General features: G+C 47.6%; 2 protein-coding genes across 2 annotated transcripts in view; both read right to left on the bottom strand.

Annotated features, from left to right (window-relative positions):
• pcloa (piccolo presynaptic cytomatrix protein a) overlaps positions 1-1,313 on the bottom strand; it is a gene marked incomplete at its 3' end in the record, with an annotated part of 30,981 nt that extends 29,668 nt beyond the window's left edge. Inside the window, exon 1 of the mRNA XM_083692101.1 lies at positions 1,213-1,313. The remainder of the gene's footprint in view (positions 1-1,212) is intronic.
• On the bottom strand, positions 600-19,053 carry LOC310820306 (uncharacterized protein; the record flags this gene model as incomplete). The annotated part of the gene is made up of 5 exons (XM_083691887.1): positions 600-605; positions 805-1,518; positions 12,989-14,077; positions 15,511-16,453; positions 18,845-19,053. The coding sequence occupies 5 exons, from the start codon at positions 19,051-19,053 to the stop codon at positions 600-602; spliced, it is 2,961 nt and encodes a 986-aa protein (XP_083548013.1).
• Positions 19,054-20,139: the final 1,086 nt, after the last annotated feature.

Below are 20,139 nucleotides of genomic sequence, written 5' to 3'. Positions count from 1 at the left end.
TGACTCATCCTCTTTCTGTGTGGGTTTCTCTTCAGCAACTTTTTCTGGGGCTTGTGGTTCACAAAGCGCAGATGATGGTGACACTGTCTCTATAGCTTGTGCTGGCTGTTCTGGTGTGACCTTTTCTTGCTCATTAGTTTCAAGAGCCGACGGAGCAGACTCTACCTGGGCTTTTTCAGATGTATTATCTGCTGTTGGCCCTGGTTCAACCTTTATGTCAGATGTCTGCTTTTCCTCTTTCAGAGCTACACTCTCTGCTTCTGCCTCAGCTATCATTTTATCGTCTGTCCGGACTTCTTTCTTGCTAACATCAAGAGATGACGGTGCAGGTTCCTCAGCTTTGGGTGGAGGGTTTGGTTCTACAACTGTTTGTGGAATGGGCTCTGGCTCTGGCTCTGGCTCTGGCTCTGGCTCTGGCTCTGGCTCTGGCTCTGGCTCTGGCTCTGGCTCTGGCTTAGTGTCCACAGCAGTCCCTTTCTCCTTCTCTTGTGCTGCACTTGCTGGCTCTGCCTCAGCATTCTGGGAAAGTCCTGAACTTTCAACTGCTGGGGCTTCTAGTGCTGGAGGCACCGGCTTAAGCAATAGTTGGTCTGCTTGCTCTATAACTGCGGGGAGAGTAGAAGCTTGATCGTCAGTTTTAGGAGGTTGGCTAGGCTGTTCTTCATATGCTACCACTTTCTCTTCATTATCAGTGACTATAGGAGCTGGGGGTATAGTCTCTGCTGATTGGCCATGCTGATTGATATTCTCCCCTGTGTTAGTCTCACTCTGCACAGTATCTGGGCTTTGGGTTAGTTCTGGTACTGCCTCAATGGGCAGTGGCACCTCCTCTAAGCCTTTATCAGGTGATGGTTTTTCTAGTTCACTGTCCACAGGGAGAGCAGGGGCAGGCTCATCCACGGCTACACTCTGTGTCTCTGGCTCAGTCTGAGATGTTTCAGGTGGGGGCTGGTCCTCCATCACTGTCTCAGGACTACTTTCTTTTTGATCTACTGCTGGGGCCCAAGAAGCACTCTCCACTAAGCTGTCTGGCATGGACGGTTCCTGTATAGTCTCAAATACTGGTTCTAATGTTTCACTCTGCTCTGTCTCTTTGGAGTCATACTTATCATTTTCTGGGAAGCTATCAGAGGGAGTAGCGGCATGCTCAGATTGAGGAGGAGTAGCGTTTAGCGTTTGGGTGTTTAGTGTTTGGGTGGGTTCAGGTACTACCTTGGTCTCGGGAAGCGGCTGGGTCTCCTCCTTTGCTGCTGCTGCTGCCTCTACCACGGGTTTACTATCTGGAGCAGTGTCTACTGCAGTAACTGAGGGGGTTCTTGTTAACCCTTTGGTGGGAGGGGCAGCAGCATCAGTGGTAGTGGCTGGGGAGGCAGGAGCTGGGACAGGGGAGGCAGGAGGGGTAGGGATGGGTGCAGGTGGTTGGTTCTTCACTGGAGAGGCCATGGGTTGAGGTGGCATGTCTCCCAGCTGGCCATGGACAGCTCTTTGGGTCTGGCAGTTCAGACAAAGCCATTCTTTCTGTAGGATAGAAAAAGAAGTTTAGTTTTATATGATCTACTATTCCTCATTCACTGTAATTTAGAAGTAGAAGTATTTTAAAGATAGAAATGATGTTTCTCACTGGAATATTCTATATTAGCATTAGACCCAGACTGGTTTCACAACACAATAACTGGGCTCTGCGTAGTGGACACGTCACGATGACAGGGAGCCCAGTGTAACTTATGCTATTTCAGGACAGCTTTTTACATTTATGTAACTTAAGAGACAGCCCATTCATAATGCATGGTAATGGGACAGAGGTTTACCAATGCATGTCAGAAAGACTTGGACGGCCTGTGCAGACATTTCACAGCAGAGCCATGATAGAGGCCAAGAGTGTGTGTGTGTGTGTGTGTGTGTGTGTGTGCGTGTGTGTATATAAGTGTGTGCGGATGTGTGTTTGTACATATAGCTTACAGTAGCATTCTGCACATAACCGGTTTATACAGCACAATATGTGACTTTCATGCTGCTACAAGACCATGACCCTAACCACTGCTCTCCTCCTCAGTCCCATGTTCTACATTTAGAGACATTTCAACCGCAAGTTAGAATCGCCACACCACAAATGAGCAAAACACTTGAAACGCTTATGTTATTGACAAGGGCCTTACAGTGGGACATCTTATGGGACATCTTATGTAATTAAATCTCGTCAGTAAACATGGCGCAAAAGTAGGCATTTGTTACTTAATTAATTAATTACAATTAATCTTCTGGGAACCATGCCTTAAACTCTGAAAATAACCGTGGCAACAAGACACCAAACTATCACAAGTGCAGCTGATCAAATCTGCGGCCTCTACAGCACTCTAATTCTGTCCTGTCACAGTTATCTTCACATTATTTCACATTAACAGGCACTCGAATAAACACTTACTGCACTAAAGAAAGACATCACTACTAAGGGGCCCGCTGAGAGTTATGATACGAGTGTTGTACACATTAACTTTTAATATCCAATATCTGAAAACACAAAAGGAAAAATAGAAGCGATGATAAACAACGGGTACCTAGTGACTAAAATACTGTCACACCTTTTCTGATTCCTTACAACACCACCGTTTCACTCCCTTTCTCCCCTCTTCTTCACAAATACAAACTAAAACACGAGACACAAACACAAAAACAGACACTTTCTCTTCTCTCTCTTGGGTCTCAGAGGGGGTATTCAGCATGGCACCCACACTCTGACGTAAACACCCTATTTCCCAACCCACATATTTGCGCTCCCCAGCACAGTGACGTTGCCCTGTTCCCACCTGTGACCATCTTAACAGCAGGGCTTACGCTAAATCCAGCCCAGAGCATGGATGACGGGCTTACTAAACCACCCAGGGGTGGCAGTCCTTTTCTGGGGAGAGAGGAAAGCAGGCTGGGTAAATAAGGCATGAGCCACCATGTCAGGTGGGCAGGGCATGCCCATGGAGGCAGACATACTCAGATCAAGGACAGGAGAGGCAGACCAGCACTCTTTTTAATAACAGTTGCTGCTTGTAATTTTTCCAATCGAAAGTATCTTAGATCAAGTTCAGAGTGACATGTGGTTGTCACTACTGATCAATTGAGACAGAGAACGTGTGAAAAAGTGAGAGAGGAGGAAGAGGAGGAGAATGAGAGGGAGCACAGAGGGAGAGTGAAAGAGAGAGAGAGAGAGAGATGAGGAGAGAAAGAAAGACAGACGGGTGAATTACATTATAAACAATAAACAAAACAAGAATGTCGTATCTCCATTTCACATTAGGTTTACTGAGAGAAACTACGACGCTATTCATCCCAACAGTAATTTTGTGTATTCAGTTAATCCTACATATGAATGTCTGCCTCTTTACACATCAGGGTGTTCTGCCACCCCAGAGGGCAGTGACTTCTCCAGCTTGACTGCTTTATCAATTACACCAGAAGAGAGCAGACGGGGAGGCAGAGAGATACCAACTGATAGGAAATAATAAGAACTCCGCCAGCCAGCCAGCCAGCCAGCCAGCCAGCCAGGCGATCTGTCGCTTAGTCTTAGAACCCACTTTTGGCCTTGTCATCACTGACGTTATCAGAAATCACAGCCTTCCAGCCCTGGAAATCATCCACCATAAAACGGCTTCCTGGCTCATTCTCTATCTCTTGCTCACACACACATAGACACACAGACACACAGACACACACACACACACACATACACACACAGATTTGCGGATTTAGGCATATATCTGTGTCCTCCTTGTTATACTGAACTAATTCAATCCCTTTCTAAGATGCCTGGAATGACAATGGCCCTCGATTGACGCTCGTATGCTAATGCTTGACTGTGTGTGATATCCTAACCGGCCAATTACAAAGCTTTTCCTGGTAACAGGACTTGTGTGTCCATTCTGTGAAGGGTTGTTAAGTGGCAGAGTGGCACAGAGTGCGTCACTAAGATAACAGTGACTCACGCTAGCGAGTGTGCATGCCTGCAGACTGGCAGCATTGATTCATAACCACTGGGGTGTGTGAGAGGGTGGGTCCTTTCCAGCACACACGCGCGCATGGATCCCCCCCCAACACACACGCGCCTGCGCACGCGCACACACACACACACGCTCGAGTGCACACACACGCTTGCACGCTCACACACTCAAACAAAAAGTCCCCAGTGACTCTGCATTTCAGATATCCTGATGGGTAAGCGGTGAAGGTCAGGAGTGATCCTTTGATTACAGCCAGGGATCCCGTGAGGGTTTTACCTCCTAATTTAGACAGGTCTGGCAAGACAATGACAATGGGGAGAGGAGGAGGAGGAGGAGGGGCTGCGGGTGAGGGGTTTCAATGTGACCTAACCCACACACTGTTCCTCCCACTGGATGAAGACGATGACGTGAAAACCCACCTGTACTCAAAGAGCAGGGTAAACATTCAGAGTGAACCCGCAGAGCAGTTTGCCTTGATCCGCAATTGAGTACGCGTGAATATTAGAATATGTTCTTTCCCTAAAGTCAGGCGCGGAGACGAAGATTTAATTCAGACATACTATTCTGACCAACCACCAATGCTCGCCTCTGTAAAGTCCCCAATCTATCAGTATTGTCTCCAATGGTGTTGCTTTATTGTGTGATAGCAGTAAAGAGGCGCTATTCCTATGTGGGTTGCGGTTGGTTCCTGGAGGGGGGTGGGGGGGTGGGTGGGGGGGGGGGCAGGGGGAGGGGCAGGGGGGGGGCAGGGGGGGGGATGTGTGAAGCGGATCTGACATCTCTGAGGTGAGAGACAAGCCTATATTTACCCTGAGCTGGGGGAGAAGGGATGAAGCTCATATCCAAGAACAGGAAGAGTGTGTGTGTGTATATGCGTGTGTGTATATGTGTGTGTGTGTGTGTGTGTGTGTGTGTGTGTGTGCGTGCGTGCGAGTGCTCTCTGTCTCTGTGTAACAAACAGAGCTTTGAAGTAGGTTAGTACTGGATTCAATTCAAGGACCAAAAATGTTTTTCATGTATAAACACACTATCTAAATATGAACACCTTGAAGTAAACAATATGCATACCTACTGCTATATCAAAGCCTATAACTAATGTGCACCACAATGAAATAGCATGCTGTGCCACAATTCTACTTTAAGCTCTGTATTATTTTGTGTGTCAGATCTTTATATCTTACCTTAGATCAGACACCAGCTGCAGGTACATAGTAGTGTATGTGTGTGTGTGTGTGTGTGTGTGTGTGTGTGTGTGTGTGTGTGTGTGTGTGTCAGAGAGTGTGTGTGTGTGTGTGTGTGTGTGTCAGAGAGAGTGTGTGTGTGTGTGTGTGTGTGTGTGTGTGTGTATGTGTGTGTGTGTGTGTGTGTGTGTGTGTGTGTTTCCCCTTGGGGGCGTGTTTGTACAGGTGGACAGGTGTGAGGTGGTGCCAGCTTGCCTGTGCCACTGAGGCGTTGGGGGGAGGGTGGAATGGAGTTGGCGGGATCTCCTCTCCTCCTCTCAGTGCAAGAGGAGGATTAATTAAGACACACTGCAGCCCACAGCAATGAGCGGCATTTGGAAATCAGCTGCTATTTTCGTTTTCATGTTTGTGTTTTAGAGTTTGCGTGCGTGGGAAAGAGAGGGAGAGGGTGAGAGAGGGTGAGAGAGAGAGAGAGAGAGAGAGAGAGAGAGAGAGAGAGAGAGAGACTATGTTATGCATGTGTTTGCTTGTAGTGTGTATCTTCCAAAGCTGGTGGTACCATTGATGGCAAATTGTGGTTTCTATTCTTGAAGAGGATACTACAAGAGGGTACTGCTGTACAACATATAATTAATGTCTAAACCATGCCAATGCATTCCTCACACCAAAGGCCTTTACTGTATGTGATTAAGAGGCTTCCTCTCAGCTATCGCTAATGCTAACAACAATGAGCCTTGTTAGCATTTGCGTAGAGCAGCATTTGCTGGCTAAAATATGACATGATATCCATCCACCCCCTCCTAGTCATTATGTCCCTCACAGAGAATCACATCTCCTCCTCTCTTCTCACGACCGCCCCCTCTCTTCCAGTCACACTCACCGTTCTATACCTCCTCAGATCCTTTCTTTTCTCTCTCTCGACCACCCTCCTTGCATACCTGAGGTTGGGGGTTTATCGCAATCATCATTTGCTCTCCTCATGATCACCTCCTGGCCTTCGTTTACCTCTGTCCCCCTCTTCCTCCTTTTACCTCCTATCCTCCCTCTCTTTCTTCTCTCACCTCCTCTCCACCCCACCATCCAACATGTCTCACAAAACAGACTACAGTATGTTCAAGACACCAAATGGTGATTATCGATATCATTCAAGTTCTCCAGTGCCTGACAAAGACAAGTCGACTCTGACGATGGAGGACTAGAACTCTGTGATACCTAGAAACTTTTATGTCGTTTCACAGACCTCGATCAAACCTACCTTGGTCTAGCCTACGCCCAAAAAAACACTTTCAACCCAGCCTCGACCATTTTAATCAAGGATAGGCTGCCTGTGGATCCCTCAAACCACACCCTTTGACAAATAAGATCACCAATCACTAGTCTATGAGTCACCCTTCATCATCTCATCTCATGCACCCTCGGTAGAGTGTGTGGGCTGTGTGTGTGTATGTGTGTGTGTGTGTGTGTGTGTGTGTGTGTGTGTGTTTAACATATCTATGTGTATCTGACATAGCCAGAGAGGAATTGACCTAAATACGCCAGCTTGTGGTACCGGACCAGTACTCTGTGTCCGTGTATGCAACTCGTCAGTCTCCTGACGCAGGACTTTTTTGGCTCTGGTTGCTCTCCGTGGCTAAAATACGGCCCTCTCCTAAGCCTCCCAGTAAATCAGAGAAGGGGGATAAATGAGAATCATGACCCAGTAAGGGGAAGGCTAATAGGGAGACGCTTCTCTGTCTAGGGCCCTAGGGGGTCTGGTAGACCCATATGTCACAGGAAGGAAATCCCTAAACGCTTCCGGGGGGGGGGGGACATTTCGACAGCATACGAAATGCACAAGATGCTTCCCGAAATAACTTTGGATGTAGTGATGTCAAAATGGAGTCCTCATACTACAAGCAGATAGAAAAAGATAAGAGAGATCGGGAGTGAGGCTGGCACTACTGGGATCACACTGGGAGAAGGGTTATCATAGCGTGTGAGAGGCTGAAGGGCTTCTGAGAACATAAGTCACACGACATCCTCCAGAATACCAGTTTCTCCCACAATGCTACTGCATAGCAGACAAATAAACAAATACACTTTCTTGCGAATAACATCCAGTCACACATACTAGTGTAGTAAACTCTTTTCTGCCAATGTGCACACACACACACGCACACACAAACACTCACACACACACATCTGCACGCACGCACACACACACACACACCTTTATGTCTAAAAATATCATCCCTTTAAAGCCTGCTGGCTTGGCCATGTGGGGGACTTTGTCGGAAACCTTGTGCAGCAGCCTCAGAAAGGCCCATTGAAGAGACAGGAAAATAAAAACAGGAGGACAAAAGACCAGAGAGGGAAAGAAAGAGCGAGTGAGGGAGAGAGATAGGGAGAGTGCCAAACTCCCAGGGTGCCCTGCAGTCACTTGTGTCCTCGCCTCTGTGGCTCTTTTGTCACTCTATTTTTGTCCTCAGTCAGAGTGGGGTATGGAGCAGACACACACACACACACACACACATAAACACAGACATACAGAGACACACACACACACACACACATAAACATACACACACAGATACAGACATACAGAAACACAGACATACAGAGACAGACAGACAGACACACACACACACACACACACACACACACACACACATAAACATACACACACAGACACAGACACAGAGATACAGACACAGAAACACACAGACACAAACATACACAAACAGTCACACACAAAGAGGAACTCGACCACTGTTCACATCAGACATGGCTGATATGGGAGCAGCATATTCAGGAGATGGTGGATTATGTAAACATGAAGGGTGAGAACACTGTGCCAGGCTCTGTGTGTGTGTGTGTGTGTGTGTGTGTGTGTGTGTGTGCGTGTGTGTGTGTGTGTGTGTGTGTGTGTGTGTGTGTGTGCGTGTGCGCGCATGTGTGTGTGCATGCGTGCATTTGTATGTTGTGTGTGTGTGTATGTGCCAAGGCCTGCATGTTCATATGCTGGCCATGTGGGAGGAGGACAGTTCACAGCGGGAGAGTTAGCGTGGGTGCCACCGTGGAATAACAATGAGGGCCAGGAGCTAGGGATCTATATGTGTGTGTGTGTGTGTGTGTGTGTGTGTGTGTGTGTGTGTGTGTGTGTGTGTGTGTGTGTGTGTGTGTGTGTGTGAGGATCAGTCAAGCCATAGAAAGGGAGCAGGGCGCAGACAGGGAGCAGACATGCAGCTGTAAGGGGCAGAGGGCGCAGGTGGTGCAGTGTGACCCCATGTGTGTCCATGAGGACCATGAGGGATAACAAGTGTGTGTGTGTGTGCGTGTGTGTGTGTGTGTGTGTGTCAGGGGGTTGGTACTATATCAGGTGACCCAGACTCCAATCATAGCGTTTAGCAGATGGACAACCCAAAGGACACCCGAGGGGGAAGAGAGAAGCAGCCCTTGATCCAGCGAACCACAGGTGTGCTGGGCCAAGTCTGAAAGCTCACACTGCGTACGGTTTACTCATCTACGGTTTACTCATCTACGGTTTACCCAAAGTATCGACTACAAACTGACCATACTACTGACTACTTAGAGCCCACTGTTTGTATGGATGTATTCAGCAAGCGACACATTTCAACACACTACACCTCATTTGTACTGAGAAACCGTCATCTGGAGCTCAACCATGTTGTTCAGGGTAACTAGTTAAATGTTGCTCCTGCCAGCCTTCCCTTACCTGCTCCATTGAATTGTGGGACTTAAATCAGAAAGGACTTCCTGAACAGTGTGCAGTGAATTTATCCTAAGGCAAACTTAGTATGTCATGTTGGCATTTTATATATACTTATTTCGGTACATTTTGCATATTGCAAAAAAGTCTAATCTTGCATCCTGAAAACGGCTACTAAATCTAAACGTTCGGATATGGCCATGCTCTCTCCACTTTGTTAATTAGCCAGGCTGAGTAACGCCACGTCTGATTCGTCCTGCCTAGCTGACCCTTCAACAACATTAGCCCTGATTATTCAGATTCAGTCCAAACATACTAGAATGAGGGACGCTAGATTACACTAAAATCGTATGATGGTCATGTAATACTACTTTGTAAACATTCATAAATCTCTGAAAAAACTGAATGTTGAGGCACAAACCTGAATGTTGGTTGATAACCAAACATACCTTTTTCAGACAAGTTAGTGAAATATCCTCCATTTTGAAATGGAAATGTAAACGATAGCATAATATTCAAAGTCTTTGTACAGTATGATGAAACATATAGTAGGTAAGAGCATTAGATAAGCAAATATTAGATTAGTAAATTCAGGCTTGCATCTTGGAGCCTCACCCGTGTTACGTAACGTCAGTTTGACTAAGACCCTCGTTATCCTGATAGGAGCGGTGCAGGGGACTCACACACCATCTCTGACTGCCCTTAAAGCCTCACACAACGCTGGTCCACCCTTCCCCCCACTCCAACCCTCAGTGGTCCACACACACACACACACACACACACACACACACACACACACACACACACACACACACACGAAAACAGAGGCTGTAGTCTGATTCTCTACCCTTCTGCCCAATGATATGAGCACTTGTTCACACCCCTTCATGCATACAAAAAGAAAGGACTGGTGTAGGAAAAACCCTCTTAACCCATATTTCAACCATTCCAATCATTTTGAATGCATGAAGCATGAACCAGTATACACTTTGGGAAAAGGGAGGAGAATTGGGAGGCAGCATCAGAGGCCCCAACACAACCGATTAACCTCGCTCAGTTTCCCACAAAGCACAGGAAGAGCACCACCAAGGGAGCGTCTCACAATTCTACATTGAGCTAGAAAAGGAGGTGTGGTAGCACTTCTTATTACAGCACAGCATAAAGGGGTAATAACATGGTCATAACATGGTAATAACATGGTAAGTAATAGGGTAACAATGAACATTGCGAGAAACTATTCACTGTTCCCTCATTATTACCCTTATTCATTAGTTATTACCCCTTGACTCCCTGCTGTAATAGGCAGTGCTACCGAAGGGGTTGTCATGGAATGATACAGTGAGGGATTAGAACATTGTGCTCGGGAGAAGCCACTTCTGAGATAAAAATCAATGCCCTGTCCTTTTATGTTTGTGTAAAGCAAGTAGGAGCAAGAGGGTAAACTGTAAAACAGATCAGGCAGTTGTCCCTCGCATCGACATCAAAACAACTGAAGCAGAGATCAGACGGGAGAAGACTGGGCACAAGGAAGACACAAATAAGAGAGAGAGAGTTGAAAGGGAAAGAGATGGAGCAAGAGTGATGAAAAAGAAGAGGAGAAAGAAAGAGAGGGAGAGAGAGAGAGAGATATGAGTGTTTTTATGTAGTGTGCCTATTCCCAACACTCATATTGAGAAGATTAAGGAACACCTCTGACTGGGATAAAGCCCTTGGAGGAATGAGAGGCATCCGGTCGCCCCTTAAATCCTTTTAGGAAGCAGAGATTACCGTTTCTACAGCTCTCACGGACACACTCTCGCGCACACACACTCTCTCTCACACACACACTTCACTAAAGCTCCTTCAGACACAATATACTCTTTACACACACACCGACCTACACACGTCACACCGACCTACACACCTACACACAATACCGACACACGTCACCCCCCCCCAACCCCCCACATACACACAAACACACACACACAAACACACACACACACACACACACACAGATATAAGAATCCTCCCCCTGGCAAGTGTAATGAGAGTGACACAGAGTGGAGGCATCTTGTCTGACAATGCAGAGGGGTGGATGAGTCAAACGAGGTAGGCTGAGCTGCCGGCGGCAACCGTGCACATGGCCATCCAGCTAGCGCCCTGTCATAGACCAATGAGTCACATCATCTATTCCTCATTACAAAGGAAGAGCGCTCCCCATGTAGCAGTTAACAAAAACCTGCATCAACATCAATCACGACGCGGGTTAGGATTGGATACACAGGGTGAGCCACGGCTCGACGGATGAGAGAAAACGGCCTCGGCGTGTGTATGGGGCTGGAGTCCTGTGATTACATTTTGAATTTCATCAATCAAATTAAAACCGCAATCAAATGGCCTCGTATGATTCAGAGCTTTGACTGTGGGAGGATTTTTCAATGGCCTGAATTCCATATTCATTCGACTGAGGTGGAATGAATCAACGGCAATCAGAATACATGGTGAGTTGGATCCATCTACTGTTCTCTTAACTGGATCGGTGCTGTATCTTCTCCGAGCAAAACAAGCCTGTCCATTTTAGTGGTAACGCATACTGGTGGAGAGGTACATAATCATTGGCCAATTAGACAGCTCTAAGAGCATAAGCACCTCCGATGCTGATCTCTCCCAACATAATTACACATTTCTCCCATGCTTGGCCTCCATTAGACGAACAAGCAGCTTCTCATTATCCATGCACAGATGTGCCATTCGCAAAATACAAGAACATATAGGGATCTGTGTTGTTTCAGATCGTGTGAGAAAATGATAGGGCCTTTTCAGGTCCTGCCATTACAGTCAGATGTGGCAGCCATCTTGGTTGGGCGTGATGAGTGGGTGAAGTCATGGCTGTTGCCATGTGATGTGGAGTCGGACATGCTCCGTCTAATCTCCTCAGCACCCCTGAAATAGACCAGCTGGGATTACGAAAGGGGACTGACCACAAGCTACACCGCTAAACCCCCATCAAACACAAAGTAGCTAACACGCCCGCCAGCTAGTGCACAGTGTTTAGAACACGTGAGCGCAGCCAAACTAGCTCACACGTGAGCTCACCTATACCCACTGTTAACGGCAAAGTCACATGGGCTGACAGAGAAATACAACCCTTCTCTTACAGGGTGAGTGACACCAAAGCAACACCTAAGCCTAGCACGACATGGTCAATTACATATAGGCTAACCGTCTAGTTACAGTTCAAACCAAACCTGCTCTCTTCAGACGACAACTGTTGTGGTAAATATAAATGTCTTTTTATTAAGAAACAATTGAGTTGCCTTACCACATACTATACTGTGATGTATATGATATACTGACATAATACTGATGTCCTGTTAATACTACAGTGATATCTCTTCCACCAGTATACCATATTCACAGTACTGTATGTTTCAACAGTACGCTTTGAACCGTACGCTTTGAACCGTATGTGCCACTGAACCGTATGTTCCACCATGACAGTCATTTAATGAAACCATGTAACATCTGTTCTTGGGCACCCAGTCCTAAACCTTACATGTCAATTAGGCGTCACTGGGACAGACATACAGTGATAAGACTAACCAGCCCGAGGGAAAGGAGCTTGCAGAGAGTGTTTGGTTCCCATGTCCTCATTGGGCATCTTCCTTCAACACACACAGACACACACACACACACACACACACACACACACACACACACACACACACACACACACACACACACTCTTTCTGTGTTAGATTACAGAGTCAAGTGTCAGCCTTCTGATGTGGAGAGCAACTCAGTATCAAGATGGCCATTAAAAGAGCCTTCATTGAGCTTCATTAACCAGTCCCCTCATTGGCTTAGAGTGCTGAGAGCCAAAGGGAGACTTTGCCTGTCAGGGTAAATGCATTGACTGCAAACCAACTGTAATGACAAGACAAGACCAAATCAGGTTCACTTACAAGGGGTGTTACTGGAAGTGTAAACACAGTACTCTTGCGGGAAATGAATATCTGAAAATGTACAAACGCTGCCAAGTGGTGACAAGGGCTCTAAAGTGAGCCATTTATATACGTTTACACATAACATAACAACATAAACATGAGCAGTGCTGATATGGGTCTTACCTCTCCAAGGTGAGGTGTAGGGTTGAAGCCACACAGGTTACACACGGTCTTCTTGCACTCTGTGCAGATGCTGTAGTTGGGCGCATCAGCAGATGCAACGTTCAGCTCCACCTTACAGAGAGGGCAGTTGGCCTGGGCACCAGAGCCTGGGGCTGGAGTAGGTGGCTGCCCTGCTTTGGGAGGCTCTGGAGTGGGCTCGACGGCCCAGGGGGCAGGGTGATCCTTGGACCTAGCGGGCGGGGTGTCAAGGGGGGAGTCAGAACACGAGTCGGGGGGAGACCCGGGAGGGGAGAAGGGGGAGTCGGGGGGTGAGCCAGGGGGTGACTCAGCATTCTCCTCATCTCCCACTGTTGCAGTCATGAGGTTGGAGGCCGAGGTCAAAAAAGAGGATCCAAAACCAAACATCTTCCCAGACACGGGGGAGGTAGGTGCTGAGGGCTTCGCCGTGTCCGTTAAACCGCCAAACCCGCTAAACAGCTTCCCTGTCACTGACTCTTCCGTTTTTTTGCCGGCAGCAGGGCCCTGGGGTTTGGCTGTTTCAGTAAAACCGCCAAAGCCGCTGAACATTTTCCCCGTGAGGGACTCTGCGGCCTGGGAGGCAGCCGCCTGGTCAGTGAGGCCCCCCAGACTCAGGCCCCCGAAGAAGCTAGACTCCTGTTTGGACTTGGCCGAGGACGGTTGGGGGCTGCCTTTCTGCCCCTGGGGCGGCTGCTGGATGGGGCGGCCCGTCTTGGGGTCGATTTTGGGTGAGCTGTCCCCTGCTCCGGGCCTATGCTGGGGGGACTGGGGCCCGGACCTGGTCCCTGTTGACCCAGGAGACATGGGCCCCGGAGACATGGGCCCTGGGGAGAGTGGACCGGGGGACTGGGTCTGCCTGGGTGTCGTTGGGGGGGTTAACCCTTTCCCTGCGTCAGTGATGCTCTGCTGCTTGATCAGCAGATTGGGTTTCCTGCCCCCCGGTTTGGCGGGGTCACCTCTCTGAGGGGACGGAAGGGCCGAGCCCTGCTTGGGTTTCGTGGCCGGTCCGGGAGGCTCTATACCCCCCATGGCCCGCTGCATCTGGCAGTTGAGGCACAGCCACTCCTTCCCCTGCAAAGAGTCAAAACATGGTCAGACATTTAGAACACAGACAGACACACATACACACACACACACACACACACACACACAGACACACACAGACACACTTTTCTCCCAGCTCATAAGGGATTTCAATGCAAATATTACAAATGTACTGTAATTATGGCAGTAATGAGAGAACGCTATAGAATGTATTGTGGATGAAGGAAATTGGCGGAACTGCCAGGATATTCACTATTCGACAAGGTTGCTTTACAAATAGCATCGAGCTCTCATTTGAGGAAAAAAATCCCATTAATTCGAACCGTGATTTGTCTTCATTGAGAAATTGCCTGTTGAGTTCATTGATTCATTCTTGAAATACAGGAAATCCATCCAGAATTTGAAAGAGCTGCTGTACCCGAAATGACGAAACTGGTTGCATTGCCACGGTTGGCTAACGATCTACTGTATCGATGAGTCAAAATTGCACAAAATTAAAAATGGCTTTGAAACATAAGATAGCTGTCTTCTATCTTAGATTAGAACATAAGATAGCTGTCTTCTATCTTAGATTAGAACATTAGAGTTAGTCATTTTTTTATAAATAATGTTCACTACACACCATAAGGCCTTGCACATCAGTGTCTACAACACGGTACTGTCCAAACTGCCAATATTGACATTGACGTTATCTGTCTCTGGCATGGAACAGCATGTACAGTCCATCTCCTTTCCCTCTTTATGATTAGTGTCCATACAATATCACTAACCTCAGAAAACATAGATCTACATATATATATATATATATATATATATATATAGACTGTATATACACTATAATTCTGCTTCATGACATCCTAGCTTATGTTAGTTACGAAACCCAGTGGATGGCAGCTTCCTGTTCCCATGACATGAGTCACCTTGGTCCCTCTCCAGGGTCCATATGGTCCCTCTGTTCCTCAAGCTGTGTGATGCTAATATGAGGGGCATCGCTATGCTTGGCCATCTTAAGAATTAAAAATGCTAACGCTAAAAAGCTACACACAGGCTGCTTTGATCTCCACACACAGCATGGTTTGATTGTGGGACCTACGGAAGCATTGTGTTGCTTTAGGCAGCAAGCAAACATCTAAGGAAGCAGACTGGCTATCCATATTGAATTCATTCAAAATGTCTGACAGAAAGAACACTTGATATTACGTTGTCTCTCTCCCTGTACTATCGTGGTGGTTGGGTTATCACCGGAGACATAACAACCCAGACATAGACCTCAGTATTGTTACCTCAGTACAGTAACATGTTTTGCAGTCACCATGTGAAGGGAATTGGGGAAAGTGAGAGAGAAAAACAGAGCGAGGGAGAAAAAGGGAGGGAAGGAGAAAGACAAAGGGCGATGAAAGAGAGAGAGAGAGAGAGAAAGAGACCGAGGTGCAGGTACAAAATGAGGAATGAGTTCTTACCGCAGAGTCCGGGGGACTGAAGCCACACTGGCCGCACACCTGGCATTTACACTGGGTACATGTGTTATAGTTGGGCGGCTCCTTAGAACCCACGTTGAGCTGGGCACTCTTGCACAGCGGACACAGTCCACCACCAGGCTTCCCAGGTCCTTGTGGGGGAGGAGCCCCTCTTCCTTGGCCTTGCTGGGGTGTCCCCTGCGGTCTAGGCCCTTGCTGGCCAGGTGGTCCTTGCGGTCTAGGCGCTTGCTGCACAGGGGATCCCTGTGGTCTAGGCCCTTGCTGGCCAGGTGGTCCCTGTGGTCTAGGCCCTTGCTGCCCAGGGGATCCCTGTGGTCTAGGCCCTTGCTGCCCAGGGGATCCCTGTGGTCTAGGCCCTTGCTGGCCAGGGGGTCCCTGCGGTCTAGGCCCTTGCTGCCCAGGGGGTCCTTGTGGTCTAGGCCCTTCTTGCCCAGGGGGTCCCTGTGGTCTAGGCCCTTGCTGCCCAGGTGGTCCCTGTGGTCTTGGCCCTTGCTGCCCAGGGGGTCCCTGGCCCTGCTTTGGACCCCTGGGTCCTGGCCCCTGCTGGGGGCCCTTGCCCTGCCCTGGTGGCCCACCGGAAGGCTTCCCTCCTGGCTTGCCACCAGCACCTGCCTCCTCATCATCGCCAAAGAGATTAAACTTGGGGATATCGACAGAGGAAGCAGAGGCAGCAGCAGAGGACAGAGCCCCACTGAGGAAGCCAGAGCCGAACATGCCGGTTCTTGGGCTCTCCGGGTCCTTGGGCTCCTGCTTGAATCGGGACTCGAGGAGACTGAGGGAGGAGGGGCTACGTCCTGGGGCCGGCCTGCCGGAGGGGCCTGCCCCGAAGGCGTCTACAGTGCGGCTCTTGCTAAGTCCAGATGGGCCCCTGGAGGTCCCGACTCCTGCCTGCTGGGGGCGCTGATGAGCATCGGCCTCCGAAGGCCTGCGAGAGAGAGAGAGAGAGAGAGAGAGAGAGAGAGAGAGGGAGAGGGAGAGGGAGAGGGAGAGAGACAAACACACATCAGGGCAGGGATTAACAAAGGTTACCATGGAGAAGCAGTAGCCTAATGGAGCATAATTGGCATCATTTTCTTTCCTCCTTTCCTTCAACAGATTTTGAAAAAAAACTGGGTAGGTAAAAGTGCATTGCCAGTAAGTATGTAGGTTCTCATACATGGTTCATTGTACATGTGTTTTCAGATCAATGAAGATGAATGTATTGAGATGCACCCCATGACCCATGAATTATGAGTGATGTTTGCACCATGCAAGCACATAGAGCTCTTAAAAGCACTTAAAAGCACATTCAATTCAACTGGAACCTACACCTCAGAGACAGACTGGTGACTTCAAGACAAATGTCCACAAGCCAGCACAAACCAGATTGACCGTCCACAAATTGAAAACGATTATACAGATATGACATTTCATCCAACATAACACATGCCTAAAATCTCATGTGTTGTAATAACTTACATACTTACTTACTTTCTTAGGCCCATCGGCAGAGGATGGAACATAGGCCATCAACAACGCCTGTGATACTCAGTGTATGGTGTGGCTGTTTTAGGAATGTTTAACAAATGTATAGGCTACATGGTAAATGATGAAACACATCCCTCTGCCTGTCTGACATGGTAAGCTAACACTTAATCTTATCTCAAGAGCCCTTAGATCTGTAGGCCTTTCATCAGCACAGTGAACACAAAGAGAGCATGGAGGATCCCTGGGCTACCGCTGATGAGAAACTGAATAGTGTTGAATGACATCTACAGTGGAGATCATAGACCTAGAGAATCAGAGCTCAATGGGGAAAGATGAGACAGCTTCATTAGCTGGGGCTGAGAGGCAGTTACAGACAGCTGTCACACACTATCAGGTACAACTCTGCAACTCGTCAATAGAGATGTAACTGTCAACATACACGATCGATGCAAAGGGCAAAATAAACTCAAACGACTTAAAGTTCAGGGAGTAAGGCGTCAATGTATGGCTTCAATTGGCATGTTTGAGCGTATGTACTGAAGATAGACTATTAAGATATGATTAAAAAAAAAAAGGAAAAAAAAGAAACGTTGATGAAAGTTGCAACTTTAGTGCAAAAGTACGAGCTCATTGATGAAAATAACTTCCCATAGAAAATGCGGCTGTTTCCCCACGCCTATAGAGCCGAATGCCAGTTCGCCACCCGCGACTGTTGGTTTCAGCACCATGGACAGAGACCAAGCTCCTGGACAGCGCCGCTCATTAAATCGGCTGAAGCGCTTCCTCAAGATGTTCGATATCCATTTCGAAGATGTAATTCAAAACGCACATTCAAAATAGTTGGAGGCAAATCAATGACTGACGACTGATGACATTTGCGCTCCGTGTTCTATATATAGACATATTAATATGTATGCCCCTTCCCCCCATTCTAGCTTGGATAAAAATAACTGTTCTCGCCAATGGAGCCAATTAGTGACAACGCGCATTGTGCGCTATTTTATCCGTATATGATACATTGAGGATATCATTTCATAAATATTGGGGGAAAATCCATATTTCGCGACATTCTACGTGAGGGATGTTATTCACACTCAGTCAACGTCTTCCTGACTACCCACTCGTGACATCGCCTAGAAGCTAAATGTAAAACAACAAATAAGCGAATTAATTGATAACGTTGGCTTGTCTACAATCTAGATACATTGAGCGGGTAGGCTATTTGTTTTGGGGTGATAGAGCGTCGTTTGTTGGGGAAAAATGCAGTGCTTGACAGAGGGATTTTACCCAGCAGGCATTTCGATTCTTTCACAAACACTGGTGTCTTACCACAGATCTTAGAAGCAAACCTTGCGATAATGGCACAATTAAACGACTTACGCAGTTAAGGCGCATTCACAGGATTTAAACAGAAAACATCAAAGTCTAGGCCTAGTGATCTGTGCAATATTGGATCAGCTGCAGTACTCTGAGCGCAGACAATAATATACATCATGATATGGACGCGGTCATTCCACAAATTAAAAGCACTAACAATTAACAGTAAATCGCTGTCATTATCGACGTGTTGGACCATAGCCTGTTTTGGGAAATGTCACCAACAACAATACAATATGATTTTGAACCGAATTAGCCTATAATGAGGATATGATCACAACTGATATAGGAAAAATGTGAATGGGTGTGAACGTGCATTCTGCCTATGCTTGGTAGTGATATGCTGCTGACAACCTGCAGTGCACTGATCAAAACACGGCAGAAATGTACAGCTCTTGTTCTCTCATGTAGAAAGGACAGGGTAAGAGGGCTAGACATTTTAAATGTACAAAAATGTCTGTAAAATTCCTGCCTTCGAGCTGGAGCGCCTCCGGGCTGCCTGGCTTGCGCCCTTGACATCGCGGCGGCGAGCTGTTTCCTGTCGTCCTCACTGAGTTGGCTCAGGTCCGCCTCCACTCCTGCGGGGATCCGGATGAAGCCTCCCTTCCCGTCAGGTGCGAGCCCCTCTGGTAATCCAGCAAGCGCCCCTTCGCCTCCTTCGAGGCTCGCTTCATTCCCCATGATCGACCCCTCCCGCCCCCCGCTTGATATTTACGCGACGCTCTACGTTTTCCTTTAGCTCAAAAGAACGCAGTGAAAACGGGACCCCTCGGCTTCTTGTGACATCTCAAATGATTTCTCTATCTTTACATCCTTCTCTCCCTCGATCTGCCGTTTCTGTGTTGATATCGCTCATTTCTGCTGCCGAGGACGACGGTTTCCGTGCGGGTCTCACGACCACTATACCACCTCCTTTCCCTCTCTCTGCTCTCTCGAACGCGCATGTTCCGCTTCTGACAGGTGATCAGAAGACATCACCCAAGGAAAAAAAATATTTAAAGGGGACAATCGTTAAATACATACTATAAACACAAGTGCTGTCGTTGGTGATCTTATTTCCCTAGTCTAATTAGCTTAGCATAAATCAGTGGCGACCTCAGGTTGCCATTCATTTTGTTATAACATGTGTGCAAGTTGACAGTGGCGTGTATAAATGAAGGCCTATTATGCTGATACACCTGTACACGTCATGTCAAAATGTAGTACAATGAGGATTCAGCTCAGTATAGGTCAGCCTATGCCTGCAGTCGAGTATTTAGGGGGTCCACACTACAAATGATACTATATCTCTCGGTCTGCTCTTGGGGAATGAATGAGTCAGAGCAGCTGAAGAGGCCACTCTGGGACTCATGAGAAGACTAGCGTGCGCACACACACACACACACACACACACACACACACACACACACACACACACACACACACACACACACACACACACACACACACACACACACACACACACATACACACACATACACACACATACACACACACACACACACACACACACACACACACACACACCTTGGGGTTACCATAGTCCTAGTGCTACTGTATACATGTTTGAGAACAAACTCCAAACAATACTCCTCTAAAAGAGTTAATATAACATTTTGGTTATCATATTCCATGGAGAATGCCAAGCTGTCAACAGAGACTCTTTCCCATCTGTTCAGGGAGCAGAGACAGGAAGAGGAAGCCACTCTAGACTGTGATAACCTCTCCCCGTGTCCCAAAAGTCCGTCCTCTCTTCCTCACACCCTT

Source organism: Argentina silus (assembly GCF_951799395.1).
Source record: "Argentina silus genome assembly, chromosome: 20".
NCBI classification, from domain to species: domain Eukaryota; kingdom Metazoa; phylum Chordata; class Actinopteri; order Argentiniformes; family Argentinidae; genus Argentina; species Argentina silus.
This window is presented reverse-complemented; position numbering and strand designations above follow the sequence as displayed.